We start from the raw sequence: 20,775 nt of genomic DNA on the forward strand, positions 1-20,775 counted from the left end.
GGCCAGACCTGCCCCGGAGCCCTCCTGCAGTCCCTCCCTGGCCCCGATCGTGCACCGGTAGGGTCCTTTGGCCTGGCCTGCGCCTTCTCACAATCCGCACCCCTTGGGGGATATCAGAGAGCCCGTTTCAGCCTGATCCCGCAGGCCAGGCCGAGGGACCCCACTGGTGCATGAATTCATGCACTGGGTCTCTAGTGTAGTCAATGATATTGTAATAACTATGTATGGTGTTAGATACTAGATTTATCAAGATGATCGCTTTGTAAGTCATATAAATGATTAATTGTGATGCTGAATACCTGAAACTAATATAATAGTGCATGTCAACTGTAATTGAAAAATTAAAAAATTATATTAAAAAGAAAATAAAGTGAGATAAAATATGAAAAGCACAGAGTATACTAATTAGCACTGAGTGAGTCAGCAATAAATGTGAAGGAGAGAGGACTTACATATGTACTGTAAGAGGGGAGGGAGATTATTTTATATGAAATGGACTTACTAATTACACCAAAAGGAACATTTTATTTAAGAAATTTTTTTTTTAATTCTAAACTTAGAGAAATTATAGTAAAATTTTAAATTCATTTTTTGGCTTAATCTATTAAGCTGGATAAATTATACAGCCCCTCTGATATACATAGGATTAAAGCTATTGGGTTTCCAGCTGACATTCATTTGGGCTCAGGCAGTCTTGGCCGACCCACCTGAGTCTCAGCCGCCAAGAATACTAGTATATAACTCTTGAAAGGAGAAAAATTGGGTAAGGAAATAAGTATCAGCTCATTTCATGTTAGAAAAATATTTAACTGTTCTACCAATTTCATCATTCATGAACATTAGTCAAGTGTGAGCATGGCTAACATGTTTTTAAAACAGGCCAAATAGAACATGAATCTAACCCATTTCTACCAATAAAATCACCATTTTAATGGGTTCTCAACATACTCTCCAATTGGATGTGTTCTCAACCGAGTAGATAATTAGCTACAGAACCTGAGATTAAAACAATCCAGAGAAAGAAGATAATTATGTGGCAGGGGAAAAGCATCAAGTTTATGTTCTCGGAAATTGTTTTCAAGTGGAAAAAAAAATCACCCCCACTTCTTTGTTCTTTATTTGTGTGTGTGTTTTTTTGCTTGTTTTTGTTTTAATCCTCACCCGAGGATATTTTTTTCATTGATTTTTAGAGAGAGTAGAAGAGAGAGGGAAAGACAGAGAGAAATATCGATGTGAGAGAAACACATCCATTGGTTGCCTTCTGCAGGAGCCCTGACCAGGGCCCTGGCTGAGGAGGAGCCGGCAACCGAGGTACGTGCCCTTGACTGGAATCGAACCTGGGACCCTTTGGTCGCAGGCCAACACTCTATCCACTGAGCCAAACCGGCCAGGGCTCTATTTGTTTTTTAAACCTCTGGGTTCTGCTCTCATGCAATTCATCACTGAATTCTCAGAACATATTCTGAGTTAATGATTATTCAAGCTGACCCTTCGTTTCGTAGCTGTTATTCAAGAAGTGTTCCCTGGCTCAGAACAAGAAAGCAAAGTGGCCGTCTCTGTTGCTGCTATCAGAACACACAGGCCAAGCTTAGAAGGCTGTTGTTTGGAATGGCTACAGATTACTTGTGGATTGAAGGGATCCCTTTCCACACAACTACTATTAGAGACCTGAGGTCTTTGCAGAATGAATTCGTGGTGAGGGATGAAGATGTCATCACACTGTCCTACCCAAAGTCAGGTAAGGAGGCAGGTTCAGAAACTGAGGAGGTGGGGAACTGGGTTACCAGTTAAGGACCATCATTCGCTATCTGGGGTGGGAGGATTCCCATGACGGACTCAGCAGGAGTCTTGCTACACGTGGCTGAGCAATAATGGGCACAGAAAGCCAACATCTCTATCTGGTCAAGAAAATAGCTCGGAGGAGTCTGACTAAAGTTTGGTCACAAGGAGAGACTTTGTCAGGGTTGAGGAGAGAACAGAACAGGCTGGGTTACGTGTGGTCCATATTTGAGAGACACTGAGGGCTAGTCAAGAACCTAATAAAACATCATGGAGAGGAGGGACCGGGAGTCGCAGGAGGTGAGAACGAATGTGTTTCAATGGAAAATTAACATGGAACCTGAAATTCATACTAAGGAATTAGGAAATTGTCCAAAGGTAATGGAATTCTATGAAAAACATTTAAACAGCAGAGAGACGAGAGCACATGAGCAAAGAGCACTAGGTGTTCCCGGTGATGAAATTTTAAGAGCAAAGGATACGTAGGGGGCAGTAGATCAGATTAAATTTGACAAGAGTATGTCAGTAGGTGGCTCAATGGAACACTATATTGAGGACTAGGATAGTGACAGAGAAATGAGAACCAAGCAATATTTAAGCAGTGGGTTCAAAGGGATGTATTAATTGGTAGAATTAGGCAGCGTTTCTGAATCATGGCACCATAGATACTTGGGCCGGGGTACTACATTTTGGGGGTATGAAGACATTACCGTTTTGACTAAGGAATGTTAACTATAAATAATGTAACTACTAAGAAAGTGTAACCAAAACCCGGATTCAAGTGCCTGGTGCCGCAAAAGCCAAACTCCTGAGACAGGTGCTGGTGAAAAAGGAAAGGGGTTTATTCGAGTGCCAGCACCTCAAGAAGATGGGGGACTCTTGTCCAAAGCCCATCTCCCCACCTCAGTTCAGGCAGAGAGGTTTTCATAAGGTGGGCGAGGGAAAGCAAAACAAAACATCAAGAGGAGGAGGTCGAAAAGTTCTCTATATGTGGGCCAGCACAGTCCATTCCTATAAGGACCTTGACCCTGGTCAAGTGATGGAATGGAATGCATCATCCTGCTCCTCATCATCCTGTTATATATGGTTGCAGGTCAGCAAATCTCCCAGATCTGGGATGAGTGAAAGTTGGCATCTGTATCTTCTCAAGTTAGTTCCTAGGATTCTTATACAAACACTAGAGGCCCGGTGCATGAATTCAGGCACCAGTGGGGTCCCTTGGCCTGGCCTGCGGGATTGGGCCAAAACTGGCTCTCCAACATCCCCTGAGAGGTGCTGGATCACAAGAGGGTGCAGGCCAGGCTGAGGGACCCCACTGGTGCACAATTGGGAGTGGGGAGAGACGTAGGAGGTTGGCCAGCTGGGAAGGGACCACAGAAGGGCTTCAGGGCGTGTCCGGCCTGACTTGCTCAGTCCTGATCAGCCAGACCCCAGCAGCAAGCTAACCTACCAGTTGGAGCGTCTGCCCCCTAGTGGTCAGTGCATGTCATAGCAACTGGTTGACCAGTTGATTGTCTGCCCCTTGGTGGTCAGTGCACATCATAGCAAGCAGTTGAGCGGCCTTAGCATATCATTAGCATATTACGCTTTGATTGGTTGACTGGACGACCAGACACTTGGCATATTAGGCTTTTATTATATAGGATGCTGTTTATGTACAAACTACATATTAGTCGGAGTACAGAAACAATTCAAAAGAATGGTGGGGTGGGTCACAATTCCCCACTGTTACAGAGGGGCATTTGTGCAGTGGTTCAACAGTATATTTAGCGTGTGAGCTTCACAGATATTTGGGCAAGACAATGCTTTCTCCTGTTGACTTGGTCAGGACCCATACGTATAAAGCAAGTATAAGAGTGCAGATGTAGCCCTGACTGGTTTGGCTCAGTGGATAGAGCGTCGGCCTGCAGACTGAAGGGTCCCAGATTCGATTCTGGTCAAGGGCATAAGAAAAAAAAAAAGAGGGCAGATGTAGCTTGGCCAGTGTGGCTCAGTGGTTGAGTGCCAACCTATGAACCAGGAGGTCCCAGTTCGATTCCCAGTCAGGGCACAGGCCCAGGTTGTGGACTTGATCCCCAGTAGGGAGCGTGCAAGAGGCAGCTGATCAATAACTCTCTCTCATCATTGATGTTTCTCTTTTTTTTTAAATATATTTTTATTGATTTCAGAGAGGAAGGAAGAGGGAGAGATAGAAACATCAATGATAAGAGAGAATCATTGATCAGCTGCCTCCTGTACGCCCCCCACTGGGGATTGAGCCTGCAACCTGGGCATGTGCCCTTGACCGGAATTGAACCTGGGACCCCTTAGTCCACAGGCCAATGCTCTATCCACTGAGCCAAACCAGCTAGGACAGATGTTTCTCTCTCTTCCTTTCCATTCCTCTCTGAACTCAATAAAAAATATATATATATTTTAAAAAGAACGAAGGATCAATGGAATGTGACTAAAAGGAAAACAAGATGAGAAATAAATGATCGGTTGGATGTATGGAAATGGGCATCCTTACTGAAGTAACACTGTCTTTCAGATGGCACAGTGGAGTCAAAAGTCCTTTGAAGGAGGTAACGCTCTGTTCTTCCTTATCCAGGAACCAACTGGATAAAGGAGATCATCAATCTGATCCACACCAGGGGAGACCCCAGCTGGGTGCAGTCTGTGGTCAGCTGGGAACGTTCCCCTTGGATAGAGACCCCTGAGGGGCTTGAACTGATCAAGAAGCAGAAAGACCCACGCTCCTACGCCTCCCACCTCCCCGTGCACCTCTTCCCCAAGTCGCTCTTCACGTCCAAGGCCAAGGTGAGCTCCTAATGTAATGTCACTTTCATACTAAGGCCTGGTGCACAAATTCATGCACTGGTGGGGTCCCTCAGCCTGGCCGGCGGGGATCGGGCCAAAAACGGCTCTCCGACATCCCCCGAGGGGTCCCGGATTGCAAGAGGGCGCAGCCCAGGCCGAGGGACCCCACCGATGCACGAACGGGACCGGGGAGGGACCGAGGGAGGGTTCCAGGGTGTGTCTGGCTAGTCTCGCCCAGTCCCGATCGGCCGGACCCCAGCAGCAAGCTAACCTACCGGTCGGAGCGTCTGCTCCTTTCTTGGAGCCTAAGTAAATGCCTGCCGTATGGCGGGTTGTCCATGAATTCAGTGAAGTAGAGAAGATAAACTTCTAGCCAAACACGTCAATGGGAGTGGGGTTTTTCTCCATTGGCCCAAATCCTGAGCAGGGGAAATGGGTACACTTATTCTTGTTATTTTTTTATTTTTTTTCATTTAAGGTTATTTACATCATGAGAAATCCCAGAGATGTGATTATTTCCGGTTATCATTTCCACAAGACATTGAAAATTACCAAAAATCCAAACTCCTTTGAAGAATATTTTGAATGGTTCCTTCGAGGAAATGGTGAGTCGGACTCAAAATGAGGTGGGGTTCCTGCCCTTCGCCTTCAGGTCTCACTGTCTCATGGCTGATACAACCGCCGACAATATGACATCAGTGTCATGAAACCTATAACCCAGATTCTTGGCATCTTGGCATACAGTGTATGGAATCTCGTTATTCACAGAAAAAACACACACACAAAAAACAAAAAACAAAGACATCAACTTCAAACTAGGTGGAATTTAAGTTTAGCTCTTTCATTCCCTAAGGAAATTCTCCTCAAAATTCAAAATCATTTTATCGCAGGTAGATCTGAAGCTCATCTTATAGTATCCTATAGAGCACGCAGGCTAGAGAGCTCAGCCATCCATACTATAAATGTAAAATTCTAGTTTTTAAAATATATTTTTTATTGATTTCATAGAGGAAGGGAGAGGGCGAGAGAGAGAGACAGAAACATCAATGATGAGGGAGATTCGTTGACGGGCTGCCTTCTGCATGCCCCCTAATGGGGATTGAGCCTGCAACCCAGGCATATTCCCTGACAGGAATCGAACCATGACTTCCTGATTCACAGGTTGAGGCTCAACCACTGAGCTAGAATTCTATTTCTTATGCAAACGAGAGCAAGAGAATGTCCAGCACTTGAGTCACTTGCTCATAAAATAAAATAAAAAATAAGAAAGAGTAAAAAGGGAAAGCAAAGACACGCTGAAGGGCAACATCGTTCAATAAAAATAGGAGAGAGAAAAAGAAAATTCCTAAGGCGTGGGTAACACCAGCAGCGTTGCCCAGGCAACGAAGCGCAGAATCATCAACGAGTCACCTCTCTCCTCGCTTCTCTGGCAGTGCCATATGGCTCATGGTTTGACCACATTGGCGGCTGGCTGCAGATGAGAGGAAAACAGAATTTCCTATTGATCTCATATGAAGAGCTGCATCAGGTAACTCTTGTCCCCCAAAATGTCACTCTCCCCAACCCCATTTCTTAGCTGTCTTCCTCCCCTCCATTCTTCAATGTTTCCCTTCGACACTTTCAATCAGAGCTGATCCCAGAAATGTGACCAATGAGGGTCATTGCCTTTTCTTTCTTTCTTTTTTTTTTTTTTAACCTCCAGTTGGCACATGTTCTTCCTCAGCTTTTCTGATTTATGTATTTTTACAACATTTAATGCATGCAACCGCGGAAGTGCTCAACAACATCTATACTGTACAGGGGGTTGTCGACGATTCTACGGCAAAAATCTGGGAGCCGCCGGCAGCTGTGGCTCAGTGGTTGAGCATCGACCTATGAACCAGGAGGTCGCGGTTCGATTCCGGGTCAGGGCCATGCCCGGTGTTGTGGGATCGTGCAGGAGGCAGCCGATCCATGATTCTCTCTCATCATTGATGTTTCTCTCTATACCTTTGCCTTCTGCTCTGAAATCAATAAAAATCTTTTTTTTTTTTTTTTTTAAATCTGGGAACCAAGGAGCAATGTCAGCTGAGGATAAAGTGACGGGTGAGGCTTGACTGCGTTACAACGGGTGCAGGAAGGAGTTCCATGTCCCAGATCGACTGACAGGAAGGGATTCCCGTACAAATTCATTACATCAATATTCATCGGAAGTGTCGGTCGGCATGAGAGGCAGGGGGCTCACCGGGATTTCACGCTGTATTTCTCTCTAAGGAGCACCTGCTCATAACCCTCTCATCACTCACGCACGCACGCATGCACTCAGACCGCGCATTTCCTAGACCAGGGGTCGGCAAACTCATTAGTCAACAGAGCCAAATATCAACAGGACAACGACTGAAATTTCTTTTGAAAGCCAAATTTTTTAAACTTAAACTATATGGGTAGGTACACTGCTATTCACTTCATTAGGGTCCTCCTAAGGCTTAGGAAGAGCCACACTCAGGGGGCCAAAGAGCCGCATGTGGCTCGAGAGCCGCAGTTTGCCCACCATGGGTAGACGAACATGACGGGCTCACTCTCTGCCTGATTTCCTTCGTTTTCTGTCTCCTCCTCACCTGCATTCTCCCCTGTCTCTCCCTGTTCCCTTTTCCCCTGTTGTACTTTAATTTCATGTTTTCTCTGTTGTGGTTCTCCTTCTAGGACCTCAGAGCCAGTGTAGAGAAGGTCAGCCAATTCTTGGGCATGAAGCTAAGCTCAGAAGAACTGGACTCGGTCCTCAAGAATGTAACCTTCCAGGCCATGAAAGACAATAAGATGAGCAATTTCTCTCTACTCTCCGATATCTATATGGATCACAGAAAAGCATGTTTTCTGAGAAAAGGTGAGAGGGGTTCTAACTTTAAGACGTGGATGAAACAGACAGTGAACGCTTCCCAGCTTCTACTGATGCCCTAAGACATGGGATGAGGAAAATATTTCAATGTACACAGATCACATAAGCGGGACCTGACTTTATAAGCTGAAGGGGGGATTTGGGGCATTTATTAGGTTGCAGTGAAAACTCAGCACCAAGAAGGCCTGCTGATGAGCCACACATTTCTTGTGTATTATCTGGTCCCGCCCATTTCCTCCTCATGTAGATGACACTCCTATCTACATATATAAAAGCCTAAGTGACCATCTGATCATTTGACTGTCCGACCGGTAGCTATGATGCACACTGACCACCAGGGGGCAGACACTCAATGCAGGAGTTGCCAAGCTGTGGTGACTTGGCAGCTGCAGTTCTCAGGTTACGCACCCGAAACCAGAGAGGAGGGAGCCCGATTCTGGGTGCATCACCCGAGAACCACCCTCTCGCAATCCGTGACCCCTCGGGGGATGTCAGAGAGCCGGTTTGGCCCAATCCCCACAGGCCAGGCTGAGGGACCCCGCCGGTGCATGAATCCGTGCACCGGGCCTCTAGTTTTCTATAAAGAGTTTCCACTCACAGTGCTAGTATGAACCCTCCATAGGTAGAGTGACAATCTCCTCACATATATGGATATTGGGAATATCTATTCTACCAGAAGAAGCCTGACAATAGGACCTTTATGGAGAGAAAAGACCTCTGACTTAGCTCCAAAACAAATGTTCAGCTGAGACCCCTACGATAAAGACCAAACATGCGCACGACACACGAGGAACGAGGGTGTGCACTGCACAGACTGGATTTTACGGTCGAGTGGCTGGGGCGAAGTTGAAGAGATGATGACACTGGACACCATGCTGGGCTCCCCAAGGGAAGAGCATCCTACGTCAAGGAAACGGCAAGGTGGAAATTCTGGGTAGTGTTGTTGGGTGCTACACCAGCCACAGGTGGAGAATTAAAGGAAAGATTGATTCAGGAGTCACAATCTATAGCAAGAACATCAGCCCGGCCGGTGCGGCTCAGTGGTTGAGCGTCAATCTATGATCTTCTAGGAGGTCATGGTTCGGTTCTCGGTCAGGGCACATGTCCAGGTTGTGGGCTCGGTTCTCAGTGGGGGGCATGCAGGAGAGACCTTATTTCTGAATCTGATCGGACTCATGTTTTCCTGTTTGACAGGAATCGCTGGCGACTGGAAAAACCAGCTCACCGTGGCCCAGAGCGAAGCCTTTGATAAGGTCTACCAGGAGAAGATGGCCGGGCTCCCCCCAGGCCTCTTCCCGTGGGAATAATGGCCTCACGTGTCTGAATCGGGTGCAAACGCTGAATTTCCTGAGGTTCTTTGTGAACGGACTGCTCATACAATCCATTATACACTTAACACCAACCATGTTCCTTATTAACCTTAAGCCAGTGGTTCTCAACCTCCTGGCCCTTTCAATACAGTTCCTCATGTTGTGACCCAACCATACAATTATTTTCATTGCGACTTCATAACTGTCATGTTGCTACTGTGATGAATCGTCATGTAAATATCTGATATGCAGGATGGTCTTAGGCGACCCCTGTGAAAGGGTCGTTCGACCGCCAAAGGGGTCGCGACCCACAGGTTGCGAACCGATGCCTTAAGCCATGTCAGCTTCAGAAAGTGACACACTCAGCCCTAGCCGGTTTGGCTCGGTGGATAAAGATCGGCCTGCGGACTGAAGGGTCCAGGTCCGGTCCCAGTCGAGGGCACGTACCTCGGTTGCAGGCTTAATCCCTGGACAACCAGTTGACGTCTCTGTCACATCAGTGTTTCTCTCTGTCTCTCGCCCTCCCTTCTACTCTCTCTACAACGATCCCCTTCTTTGTATTTATCGGAGCTGGCGGTACTGGGGCGGCGCTGCATGCCCCCCGCCTGCCGTTGTTCAAGCCAGGCGTCTGCGGGGACCAAAAGAATAACCCAGAACCCAGGAACAAACTGGGTCCCAGTGAGCAGTACAAGTTCTACGCGGGGAACGTCGATGACAGCAAAGTGAAGAAAGAGGGTCCAGGCTTTTCAAGGAAACGTTTCACCATGAAGCTGCTTATCAGGAAGGCCTTCCAGAAGCCATCCGCACAGTTTCCCACCTCCCCAGGGAAGAGGTCCCCTCCCCATGCAGGAAAGCCGGTTGGTGTGTCGTGTTGGGGTTTACACTGATCAATGAATATCTGAAACTTGAAAAAAAAAATCAATGGAAAAATATATTCTCTCCCAGACGGCGTGGCTCAGTGGTTGAGCGTCGACCTGTGAACCAGGAGGTCTCGGTTTGATTCCCGGTCAGGGCGCATGCCCGGGTTGTGGGTTCGATCCCCAAGTAGGGGATGTCCGGGGGGGGGGGGGCAGCCGATCCATGATTCTCTCTCATCATTGATGTTTCTATCTCTCCCTCCCTCTCCTTTTCTCTTTGAAATCATCAAAAATATAAAATTAAATAAAATATCCTCAGGTAAAGATTAAGAAAAAATAGAAATAAATAAATAAATAAGGCGGTGGGGAGTGCTGCTTCTGGGAGGAAAGGCTCATGGGAGGACTCTCACCGCCTCCACCACCTCCGTGTCCTCAGCCCCATGAAGAATGAGAGAGAAATGCCCTGGCTGGTGTGGCTCAGGGGAGAGAGCGTCGGCCTGTGGACTGAAAAGTCTCAGGTTCGAGTCCAGTCAAGGGCGCAAACCCGGGTTGCGGGCTCGATCCCCAGTGTGGGGCGTGCGGGAGGCGGCCCATCAATGATTCTCTCTCATCATTGACGTTTCTCTCTCCCCCTCTCTCCCTTCCTCTCTGAAATCAATAAAAAATATATTTACAAAAACAAACAAAGAGAATGAGAGAAGCAACGTCCCCGTCCAGGGAGGGTCTGGGACCGGGGGCTAAGCCCAGTGTGTGCCCAGCCCTCGCCTCCTGGGGCCCTGAGTCAGTGCTGTGCGGATCGCGGTCCCAGCGTGTGGCGTCTTTCCAGATGTGCTGTTCGCGTGTACGGGGGGGTGTGGAGTGTGTGTGTGTGCCGGTACATGTGTAACGTGGGGCTGGGGGTGGAGGGGAGCCCTGGCCGACAGCCCCTGCCCAGTGCCCACGGGGCGAACACCCCCACCGTGAAGGAGGCCCGTCTACCAAGCACACCTGGAGCGTGGACTTGGGAAGGGGTGTGCGTGCGCAATCACAGTGTTACGACACGCAGCCTTTCCTCCACGCAGACCCGGCCGGGACAAGCCAACAACCGCAGGAGCATGGCCAGCAGTAAAAACTAAAATTTGCCCTGACCGGTGTGGCTCAGTGGGTAGAGCGTCGGCCTGCGGACTGAAGGGTCCCGGGTTCGATTCCGGCCAAGGGCATGTACCTAGGTTGCAGACACATATCCAGTAGGGCAGTGGTTCTCAACCTTCTGGCCCTTTAAACACAGTTCCTCATGTGACCCAACCATAGAATTATTTGCGTTGCGACTTCATCCCTGTCACGTTGCTGCTGTTATGAATCGTCATGTAAACATCTGAGATGCAGGATGGTCTTAGGCGACCCCTGTGAAAGGGTCATTCGACCGCCAAAGGGGTCGCGACCCAGAGGTTGAGAACCGCTGCAGTAGGGGTGGTGCAGGAGGCAGTTGATCAAGGTTTCTCTCTCATCGATGTTTCTAACTCTCTATCCCTCTCCCTTTCTCTCTGTAAAAAAATCAATAACATATTAAAAAATAAATTAAAATAAAATAAAATGGGGCCGCCCTGGCCAGTGTGGCTTAGTGGGCGGGGGCATTGTCCAATGCAACAAAGAGTTGAGGGTTTGATTCCCGGTTAGGGCGTGTGCGGGAGGCAGTCGACCGATGTTTCTCTCTCTCTCCATCTCCGTCTGTCACAGGCCCATCGCTCTCTGGGGCTCACACCCAGCCTCCCTCACTGTCACCTGTCCCACCTGCACCTGAGCTGAGTCTGAGGACCACCCGTCCAGAAGCAACACAGCTTCAGAGCTTGGAGGAGTCACGGCGGGAGGGCGGCACCAAACTTGCGCCGTCCGACCACTAGAGGGCGCGCGAGCGCCACCGTCCGGCAGCTCTCAGAAACGCGGGTCCTCTATTGAGGTCCTACTGTGTGCTGGGAGCAGGGAGTGTTACCACCTCAGGTCCTCACAAGCACCTTCCACGCGGCAGACCGGGGGAGGGCGGCTCAGAGGGCGGCGCTGTGACTCAGTGTCCCCGCTTACAACACTGGGCAGCGCATCCCCGAGCTGCCAGAAGGTCTCAGTGAGAAAACAATGGGTCACATGTTGGCAGAATTTCTGCTGCGTCATCATCGTGTGTGCTCAGCAAATGGCATTTGGTTGTTTATTTTTTAAAAAATATATTTTATTGATTTTTTACAGAGCGGGAGGGAGAGGGATAGTTAGAAACATCCATGAGAGAGAAACATCGATCAGCTGCCTCCTGCACACTCCCCACTGGGGATGTGCCTGCAACCAAGGTACATGCCCTTGACCTTTCAGTCCGCAGGACAACGCTCTATCCACTGAGACAAACCGGCCAGGGCTGGTTGTTTATTTTATTTTATTTTATTGATTTCAGAGAGGAAGGGAGAGGGAGCGAGAGATGGAAACATCAATGATGAGAGAGAATCATGGATCGGCTGCCTCCCGCACGCCCCCCCATTGGGGATGGAGCCTGCAAACCGGGCATGTGCCCTGACCAGGAATGGAACCCTGACCTCCTGGTCCATAGGTCCACGCTCAACCACCGAGCCACACAGGCTGGGCTGTTTCATCCCTTTATAAGGGAGCCAATCCCATCATGGTGGTGGTGGGGGGGCGGGGCTCCCCCATGACCTCATTCAAACCCAATCGCCTCCCAAAGGCCCCACTTCCACATGCCATCACTTTGGGGATTGGGGCATCGACAAATGAACTTGGGGGGACACAAACTTTCAGTCCCAGAACCCAATGCCAGCAGCTCCGGCAGCTGGAAGAGACAGTGGAGTGTTCCCCACTGTTCGTTTCCGGGAAGGGGTGACCCCACGGTTAGTTTGGGGGGAGGGGTTCGCGACTGAATGAAGCCTTAAGAAAGGGACAAGCAAAGACCCCCCCTCTTTGGCATCTAGGAGTGAAAAGCATTAACCAACGTTACAGCCTCCCTGATCAGCCCAGACGGTTAAAGAGGCTGGTAAACGTTAGCTGTTCCCCATACACTTACGCCATTGAGCCGCGGTTCTCAACCTGTGGGCCGCGACCCCTTTGGCGGTCAAACGACCCTTTCACAGGGGTCGCCTAAGACCATCCTGCATATCAGATATTTACATGACGATTCATAACAGTAACAACATGACAATTATGAAATAGCAACAAAAAAAATTGTATGGTTGGGTCACAATATGAGGAACTGTATTTAAAGGGCCGGAAGGTTGAGAACCACTGCCATTGAGAAAGCCTGAAAGAGGACTGAAAACAACAACAACAACAACAACAAAACCATCATCACTACCCGACCAGATCAGGCAGCTCCACACACCGAACCCAGGACGGGGGAGAGGCACGTGTCCCAATCCCCAAACATAAATACAGAGGCTGGGCCCTGGCCGATTTGGCTCAGTGAGCAGAGCGTCGGTCTGCGAACTGAAGGGTCCCAGGTTCGATTCCGGTCAAGGGCACAAGCACAGGTTGCTGGCTTGATCCCCAGTAGGGGGCCTGCGGGAGGCAGCCATCAATGATTCTCACTCATCACTGATGTTTCTCTCTCTTCCTCTCCTTTCTTCTCTGAAATCAATAAAAATATATTTTTTAAAAATAATAAAAATAAATACAGACGCCGGCATCTGAGTGGTCGCTGGGTACCGGGCTCTGTCTGTCCTAAGGCTCCTTAAACTTCCTAACAGGGGTCCGGGTCAGCTCCTATCTCCATCCTCATTTCAGATGGGGAAACTGAGGCACGGGGCGTGCGTACCTTGCCCGGGCTCCCAGAACTAGCACAGGAGGAGCCCCAAGGATCATGTCACAAAAGGGGAAACTGAACCTACCGGCTCACCCTTCCCCGGAGGCCTGGAGGAGCCGGCGCAGCTAGGACTCAACAAGCCCTTCCAATGTGCGCTCTCCCCGACCCCGCGGGGGGTGGCTGTGACGTCACAAGCAAACGAGAAGGGTCTGTTACCACGGAGACTGGGAATCCATTTGGAAACCGGGGCGGGGGAACTGGGGGGGTCGCACTCACCTCCGGGGCACTTCGGAGTCCGCACTTCTGGCCTCGGGAACCGGGAACCAGGCCCCGAGCGCCTCCGGGCGCAGACCCGGCCTCCCGGCTGCGCCACCTGCGAAAACTGACCGGGTGGCTGAGGCTGGCGGATCCCCGGACTCCACGGACCCAGAATGCGCGCGGGGCCGACGCTCCGCGCCCGTGCGCCCCCGACCTGTTCTTTACGGAGGCGGGGTGGCCTCTCCGCCAATCGGAGTCCTTCTTCCAGCCTGGCCCCGCCTCATTCATCAGGCTTCCGGCTTCTGGCTGTCTCCAAGGCAACCCTCGCACTGAGGGCCCGCGCAAGCGTGGCCCAACGACTTCTGGGTGTTGTAGTCTCAAAGGGGCAGAGAAACGGGAGACGCACTTTTTATAAAAAAAGAGATTGTGACCTAAACGCCTACATCCAGTGATGACTCCGTGCATAGGAAGCGCTTGCAAATGCTGTCGCCATCTGTTATTTGCTGGGAAAGCCGAAAAGGAGGAGGAGGAGGAGGAGGAGGAGGAGGGAGGTTGCCACAGAGGCTTCTGGGAATTGTAGTTCAGCGCGTTGAGGTCGGGCTGGGAGCTGGAGACCCCCCCGCCACCACCCCAGATCCAGAAGTGACCACCGAGCGACAGGGCTGCTGATGGGAGTGAGAAATGTCCCCGACGCTGACGTCCCTGCTTTATATTTTCCATCTTCTGCTCTGGCGGCGGAATCGTTTGCGGGCCTTGCGGACGATTGGGGAGTGGGAGGGAGACCTCAAGGTAGAAGTTTCTAAGCGTGAACGGTCACTATGGTAACACCTTTCGCTTGCTCCCCGCCCCTTGCGTGGTGACGTCACACGCTGGCCCTGGGAGTGGGGGGCAGGTGTGGGAGGAGCCAGTGGTGGGTGGAGAGGGGCTCCAGTAAGCTGTCCTTGTGAGGATAGAACTGTAGGGCGGGGTGGATCACTTCATAAATCATATAAATGGACCTATGTGTTGCTTCCAACAATAACGAGGTAAAAAAATAAAAAAACACATAAATGTCTAACCCTATGTTGTACACCTAAAACTAATCCCATATAATAAAAGCCTAATAAGCTAAGTGTCCGGTCAACTCGTTGGCCGTTCAATCAAAGTGTAATATGCTAATGATATGCTAAGGCCGCTCAACTGCTCGCTATGATGTGCACTGACCACCAGGGGGCAGGCGCTCTGACTGGTAGGTTAGTTTGCTACCAGGGTTTGGTCAATTGATACTGAGCTAGACAGGCAGGACATGCCCTGGAGCCCTCTCACGGTCTCTCCCCTGCTGGCCAACCTTCGAGTCCCTCCCTGGCCCCGACCATGCCCTGGTGGGTCCCTTGGCCTGGCCTGAGCCCTCTTGCAATCCAGGACCCCTCAGGGGATGTTAGAGAGCCAGTTTTGGTCTGATCCTGCAGGCCAGGCCAAGGGACCCCACTGGTGCACGAATTCGTGCACTGGGCCTCTAGTATAAAATAAAATTGAATGTCAACTTGAAAAATAAGTAAGATAGGAAAATAATAACAATAATAGTATACATAGGTGCTCCTAACATTATGCTTGGGTGGCTGCTTTGTATATCTGCTCCGAGACTTCCCTGGAATTCATTCACTCATGTCTGTTGCTGATTATTAGTTTTTCCCCTAATTGGGTTGCAAGTCTGGACCGTACGGTTTCATGCCTGTGTCATTCATAACCATCACAAATGGAATGACGTGAAAATGGATCTGGAGCTGGCTTGCGGGCTTTATGTCTCAAACCTCTGGATGTTAAAACAGGGCATCATAACATCTGGACTGGGCCTAAAGGAAATTCAACCCTAAAAAAGCTGCAGAGATAATGAGAAAGCAGATAGGATTACTGGATGGGCGACTACTGGACTGAAAATTAAGAATATTGTCCTGACCAGTTTGGCTCAGTGGATAGAGCATCAGCCTGTGGACTGAAGGGTCCCAGGTTCGATTCCGGTCAAGGGCATGTACCTTGGTTGCAGGCACATCCCCAGTAGGGGGTGTGCAGGAGGCAGCTGATCGATGTCTCTCTCTCATTGATGTTTCTAACTCTCTGTCCCTCTCTTTTCCGCTCTGTAAAAAATCAATAACATATATTTTTTAAAAAATGAATATTATCGAGGTGCAGCCGATGTGGCTCAGTGGTTGAGCATCAACCTATGGAACCAGGAGGTCACGGTATGGCACTGGGTCAGGGCACAGGCCCAGGTTGCAGACTCCACCCTCCCTGGTGTGGGGCAAGCAGGAGGCAGCCGATTAATGATTCTCTCTCATCATTGGTGTTTCTGTCTCTCTCTCCCTCTCCCTTCCTCTCTGAAATGAATAAAAATGTATATTTTTTTAAAGGAATATTGTTTAGAATGAACATCGCCGTGTTATGTTATCTGCACTGATGGCGATGCCTGCCTTCTGTGGGTGAATTGCCCCCGTCCCTTTCCCATAAATACCCATTTCCTTAGTCTCCTAATCCCGGAGCCCTGTTTGGGCTTCTGCCTAAATCAGTGCTTCCCAAATACTTGACCTTAGGTTGTAGCCTCCCACTTTGAAAGGCTTTTGTTTGTTTGTTTTTAGGTTAACACTTGTCTGCAGGAAAGTAGGTCACTGGTAGCTTTAGGAGCACCCAGCCGCACCTGCCTGCTCTAGGCTCCTGCGGTTATTCAGTCATTATTAAATGCCCCCAAAGTGCCTGTTGCCAGGGAGACAGCGGTGACAAACAAGCCTAGGACATTATGGGGTTGTGTTTTTTTTGTTTTGTTTTTATTGATTTCACAGAGGGAGAGAGAGAGAGAGAAACATTAATGATGAGAGAATCATGGATCAGCTGCCTCCTGCACACCCCACACTGGGGATCGAGCCCGCAACCCAGGCATGTGCCCTTTTTTAAAAAATATATATTTTTGATATTTATTTTATATATTTCAATGCCATTTAACAAAGAAAAATCAACCAAAAAAATGAGTTCGCGTGTCACCTCTGACACGCGTGGTCTAGTGAGAGCCTGCTTTCTGGTTCACAGATGGCCATCTCTCTGTGTCTTCAGAGGTAGAAAGGGTATGGGAGCTCTTTAGGCCCCGCCCCCCTATTTTCTGGTTGATCAGCATAGCCAGGTTCTCTCCTTATTGTCCTGTTACAACTGTATTTATAGCATTGGATCCTATAAGCATGCCTCTACAGTTACATCATGGTATGTTTTGGGTCCTCCTTTGACCTTCTACAGTTCCTTGTTTTGTGTCTATAGTGTATCTGACCTTTGATAAAAATCTTATCTCTATCTAGCTCTGTTGATTTTTTTTTTAAGGAGGGAACTTTATTTAAGTTTTTTAAAAAAATATATATTTTATTGACTTTTTACAGAGAGGAAGGGAGAGAGAGAGAGAGTTAGAAACATCGATGGGAGAGAAACATCGATCAGCTGCTTCCTGCACACCTCCCACTGGGGATGTGCCCGCAACCCAGGTACATGCCCTCGACCAGAATCGAACCTGGAACCCTTCAGTCCGCAGGCCGACACTCTATCCACCGAGCCAAACCGGTTTTGGCAAGAAGGGAACTTTATTTAATATTAAAGTTGGGGAGGGGACCGGAGGGGAGGTCGGCTTCACTTGGTGATGGTCTTCGCATTCATGCTCTTGCCGCTGCCGCTGAGCACGATGTAGGGTGTCTTCTGGGCCGTTTGCTTTTCCCGGAGCAAAGCCACAGTGCCCAGGGGTGTGTCGCTGGAGCTCATCTTCAGGAGCGCCTCCTGGTCCAGCTTCTTCATCCTCCGCTCTGTCTTCATCTGGCCCGAGCCTTTCCCGTGGAAGCGGTGGGACAGCTGTCGGAAAGCCTCCTTGGGTGTGAGTATTCGGCCCGTCTCATCCACATACTAGATCTTTTTTTTTTTTTAATGTATTTTATTGATTTTTTTACAGAGAGGAAGGGAGAGGGATAGAGAGTCAGAAACATCAACGAGAGAGAAACATCAATCAGCTGCCTCCTGCACACCCCCTACTGGGGATGTGCCCGCAACCAAGATACATGCCCTTGACCGGAATCGAACCTGGGACCCTTGAGTCCGCAGGCCGACGCTCTATCCACTGAGCCACACCGGTTAGGGCCACATACTCGACCTTAACATCAGGCTTATAGCCATCCTTCTCCTTGAAGTCCTGGGTGGAGCCCCAGTACTCCTCCCGCCGGCTATGCTGGTCATCGATGGCCATCTTGTCCTCAGTGCAGTGCACTGCTGACGGCAGGGACTTGTTGGGTGCCTTAACCTGGGCCCCCTTCTGCACCGTCGTCTCCAGCAGTCCTTCTTCCGACACAGGAGCAGCGCGGCTGCCAGCCCTCTATTCACGATGGGCTCCTCGCCCAGGACGGTGGTGGAGCAGGCAGAGAAGTCCTGGTGCTGCTTCTCCTCCTCCAGGCTGCCTGTGCTCCAGCCAATGTTCTCCTCGTGCCGTTCCAAGTCCATGAGCTCCTCCCGCTCCTCCCGGTGGCCGGCCAGCCCATAGGTGGGGATCTCCCCCAAGGCACGGCAGAACTCCCACGTGGCGTTGAACACGAGGGTCCCCTTCCGCTCCGGACCGTCCTCCTCCTCCTCCAAGCCCCGCTGGCGGGACTCCAGCTTCTTCACCGTCTCCACCACCTTCCTTCCCGCCGCTGTCCCGCAGCTGGTGTAGCTGCTGCGGCTGCCGTAACCGGCGGCCCTTCTCCAGCTGCTTCTGCAGCTCCAGCTCCGCCTCCTCCTCCTCCAGCAGCTCTGGGGACCCAGGTGGCAGCCCGTCCTCCTCCTCATCACGGATGTCCATGTTTTCCACCCGAGTGTCATCTGACGGTGGGGGCTGAGACGCCGGTTCCTTCTCTTCTCCCTCCTCCTCCTCCTCCTCCTCCTCCTCCTCCTCCTCCTCCTCCTCCTCCTCTTCCAGGGCCTCCTCATCTCCCTCCGGCACTCGGCGCCGACACTGGCCCCGCAGTCTGGAACCAAAGTCCCCATCTTGAGTCTGGTCCCCTCCTTTTGGATCTTCTTCACCTTCCGCTTGGTCTTTTTATTTTATTTTATTTTTTTAATATTTTTTACAGAGAAGAAGGGAGAGAGATAGAGAGTTAGAAACATCGATGAGAGAGAAACATCGATCCGCTGCCTCCTGCACATCTCCCACTGGGGATGTGCCCGCAACCCAGGTACATGCCCTTGACAGGAGTCGAACCTGGGACCCTTCAGTCCGCAGGCCGACGCTCTATCCACTGAGCCACACCGGTTTCGCCAGCTTGGTCTTTTTAAAGGTCACCCTCTCCTCTGGCGTCAGGTACTCGGAGGCGAGCCGCGGCCCGGCCATGCTCAGGGACTGAGCTTGCGGCCGCAGCGCATCTCTTCCAGCTCCCGTCCCCGAAGGCCATGGGCAAGGCCGCCCTGCCCCAAACGGAAGGAGCGCGGCCGCTCGCCCTCCAGCTCCTCGTCGTACCTGGCCAGCACAGAGCGGGGGTTTTGCTGCGCCGGGTCACCCACACTCTCATCCTCTGCACAGACAGGGCAGGCAGTCGGGCTTTTCCCCCCCGCAGCTCCACGTTTGTCTCGGCCCGCGCCGTCTCCAGCAGGCTCACGTTCACCAACCAGCACGTCTTCCTCCGCCCGCAGCGCGCCTCTGTCCTTCAGGGGGAGGGTCACGGTCTGCCCTTCTCGGAAGGAGTCCGTGGCATGCTCCACAGGGAGGCCCTGCAGGTCCCGCCGCCCCCGCCCGAACGCCTCCTCCACCGGCGTGCTGACACCAGCCTCGTGGTCCACCTCCTCCGGCAGCTCGGTCCTCTTCTCTGCCAAGTCCTGTTCCTCCTGCAGCTGCAGGCTCCTCTCCATCCGGGCTGCGGCGGCGGCGTCCGGCCAGGGGTCCTCCGCCCCCAGAGGCTCCTCCTTGATGCCCGCCTCCTTCTCCGCGGCACTGACTTCCGAGGGTTTCAGCCCCCAATGTGCCCGGAGTTTATTGGGCTCCTGGATGCTGACTGAGGAGGCATCTCCTGAGCTGGTTTTGGAACTGGCAGCGGCCTGGGCCATCGTCCCGCTTCTCCCGCCGCACGCGCTGCTCCGAGGGCTCGGCTTGGCCGCGCTCCCGCCCGTGCGCACCGCTGCGGGCCCCGCGTTCCCGGCTCCTCCGCTCCCGTCCTTCGCCGCCGCTGCCGCCGCTCCGGTGCTTGTGTCTGTTGTGCTCTCGGTGGCACCCCCGGTGCCGGCCGCCGCCGCGGTCATGGCCGCCTCTTCCTCCCCGCGCTGCTTCTTTGAGGACCCCATGGCGGCCCGTCAGCTCCCAGCCGGCCGCCACCGAGCCCCGAATAGGCAAAATGCGAAACTTCCCGGTCGCCCGGCGGCCGCTGTCGCGTTGCTGCTGCTTCCTTCTAGCTCTGTTCCACGCATGTGCCCTGGACCAGAATCGAACCCAGGGCCCTTCAGTCCACAGGCCAGCGCTCTATCCACTGAGCCACACCAGCCGGGGCGAGGACCTTACGTTTTGACTAAGGAGGCGAAGGAAGGGCACCTCTTTCTCACCCTCAGCGTCATTGACGTTGGGATCTGATCGCTCGTTGTTCTGGGCGCTGTCCCGGGCACTGGAGGGTGTTGAGTAGCATCCCTTGCCGCCTCCCACTGGGTGTCAGGAGCAACACCCCACCCTGCCCCCAAGTCGTGACACCCAAGAATGTCCCCAGACTCTGACAAAGGTCCCCTAGGGAGCAAAGTCAGCCCCTGAGGACCCCCCCCCCCCACACACACACAGCCACACACAGACACACACACAGACACACACATACATACACACACAGACACACAAAAGCCACACACACAGACACACAGACACACACCACATACAGTCACACACACAGCCACACACCCACAGCCATACACACACAGACACACACACAGACACACATACACATGGACACTCACAGCCACACATGCACACACAGCCACACACAGAGACATACACACAGCCACACAGTCACACACACAGCCACATGCACACACAGACACACATGTACACACAGAGACACATACACACACAGCCACACACACACAGAGACACACACAGACACATACATACACAGACACACACACAGC

At 51.2% G+C, this 20,775-nt stretch overlaps 2 protein-coding genes and 1 pseudogene across 3 annotated transcripts in view; 1 reads left to right on the plus strand and 2 right to left on the minus strand.

The window, feature by feature from the left end:
* The window catches only part of LOC132216030 (saoe class I histocompatibility antigen, A alpha chain-like), a 107,730-nt gene that overhangs the window by 42,035 nt on the left and 44,920 nt on the right, over window positions 1-20,775 (minus strand). The window contains exon 7 of one of the 2 annotated variants that reach the window (XM_059665019.1): window positions 12,953-13,048. The exons of the other annotated variant lie outside the window; for it this stretch is intronic. Within the exon in view, the coding sequence (XP_059521002.1) occupies window positions 12,955-13,048 (94 nt within the window). The 3' untranslated portion in view covers window positions 12,953-12,954. Of the gene's footprint in view, window positions 1-12,952; window positions 13,049-20,775 lie in introns of those variants that run through there. 2 annotated transcript variants of the gene reach the window in all.
* LOC132216047 (sulfotransferase 2A1-like) lies at window positions 1,529-9,366 on the plus strand. Its single transcript, XM_059665087.1, has 6 exons — window positions 1,529-1,738; window positions 4,370-4,578; window positions 5,057-5,183; window positions 6,012-6,106; window positions 7,261-7,441; window positions 8,648-9,366. Exons 1-6 carry the CDS (start codon window positions 1,609-1,611, stop codon window positions 8,758-8,760), a joined length of 855 nt encoding a protein of 284 aa, XP_059521070.1. The 5' UTR covers window positions 1,529-1,608; the 3' UTR covers window positions 8,761-9,366.
* Window positions 17,019-19,953, minus strand: LOC132216018 (U4/U6.U5 tri-snRNP-associated protein 1-like; annotated as a pseudogene).

This window comes from Myotis daubentonii, chromosome 15 (genome assembly GCF_963259705.1).
Source record: "Myotis daubentonii chromosome 15, mMyoDau2.1, whole genome shotgun sequence".
In the NCBI taxonomy this organism is placed as follows: Eukaryota; Metazoa; Chordata; class Mammalia; order Chiroptera; family Vespertilionidae; genus Myotis; species Myotis daubentonii.

Excerpts from the sequence above, each read along its gene's own strand:
- LOC132216047 (XM_059665087.1), top strand. The coding sequence starts at position 1,609 with ATGGCTACAGATTACTTGTGGATTGAAGGGATCCCTTTCCACACAACT. Across the intron at positions 1,739-4,369 it reads ACTGTCCTACCCAAAGTCAG|GAACCAACTGGATAAAGGAG; the intron begins GTAAGGAGGCAG and ends TTCCTTATCCAG. Across the intron at positions 6,107-7,260 it reads CATATGAAGAGCTGCATCAG|GACCTCAGAGCCAGTGTAGA; the intron begins GTAACTCTTGTC and ends TTCTCCTTCTAG.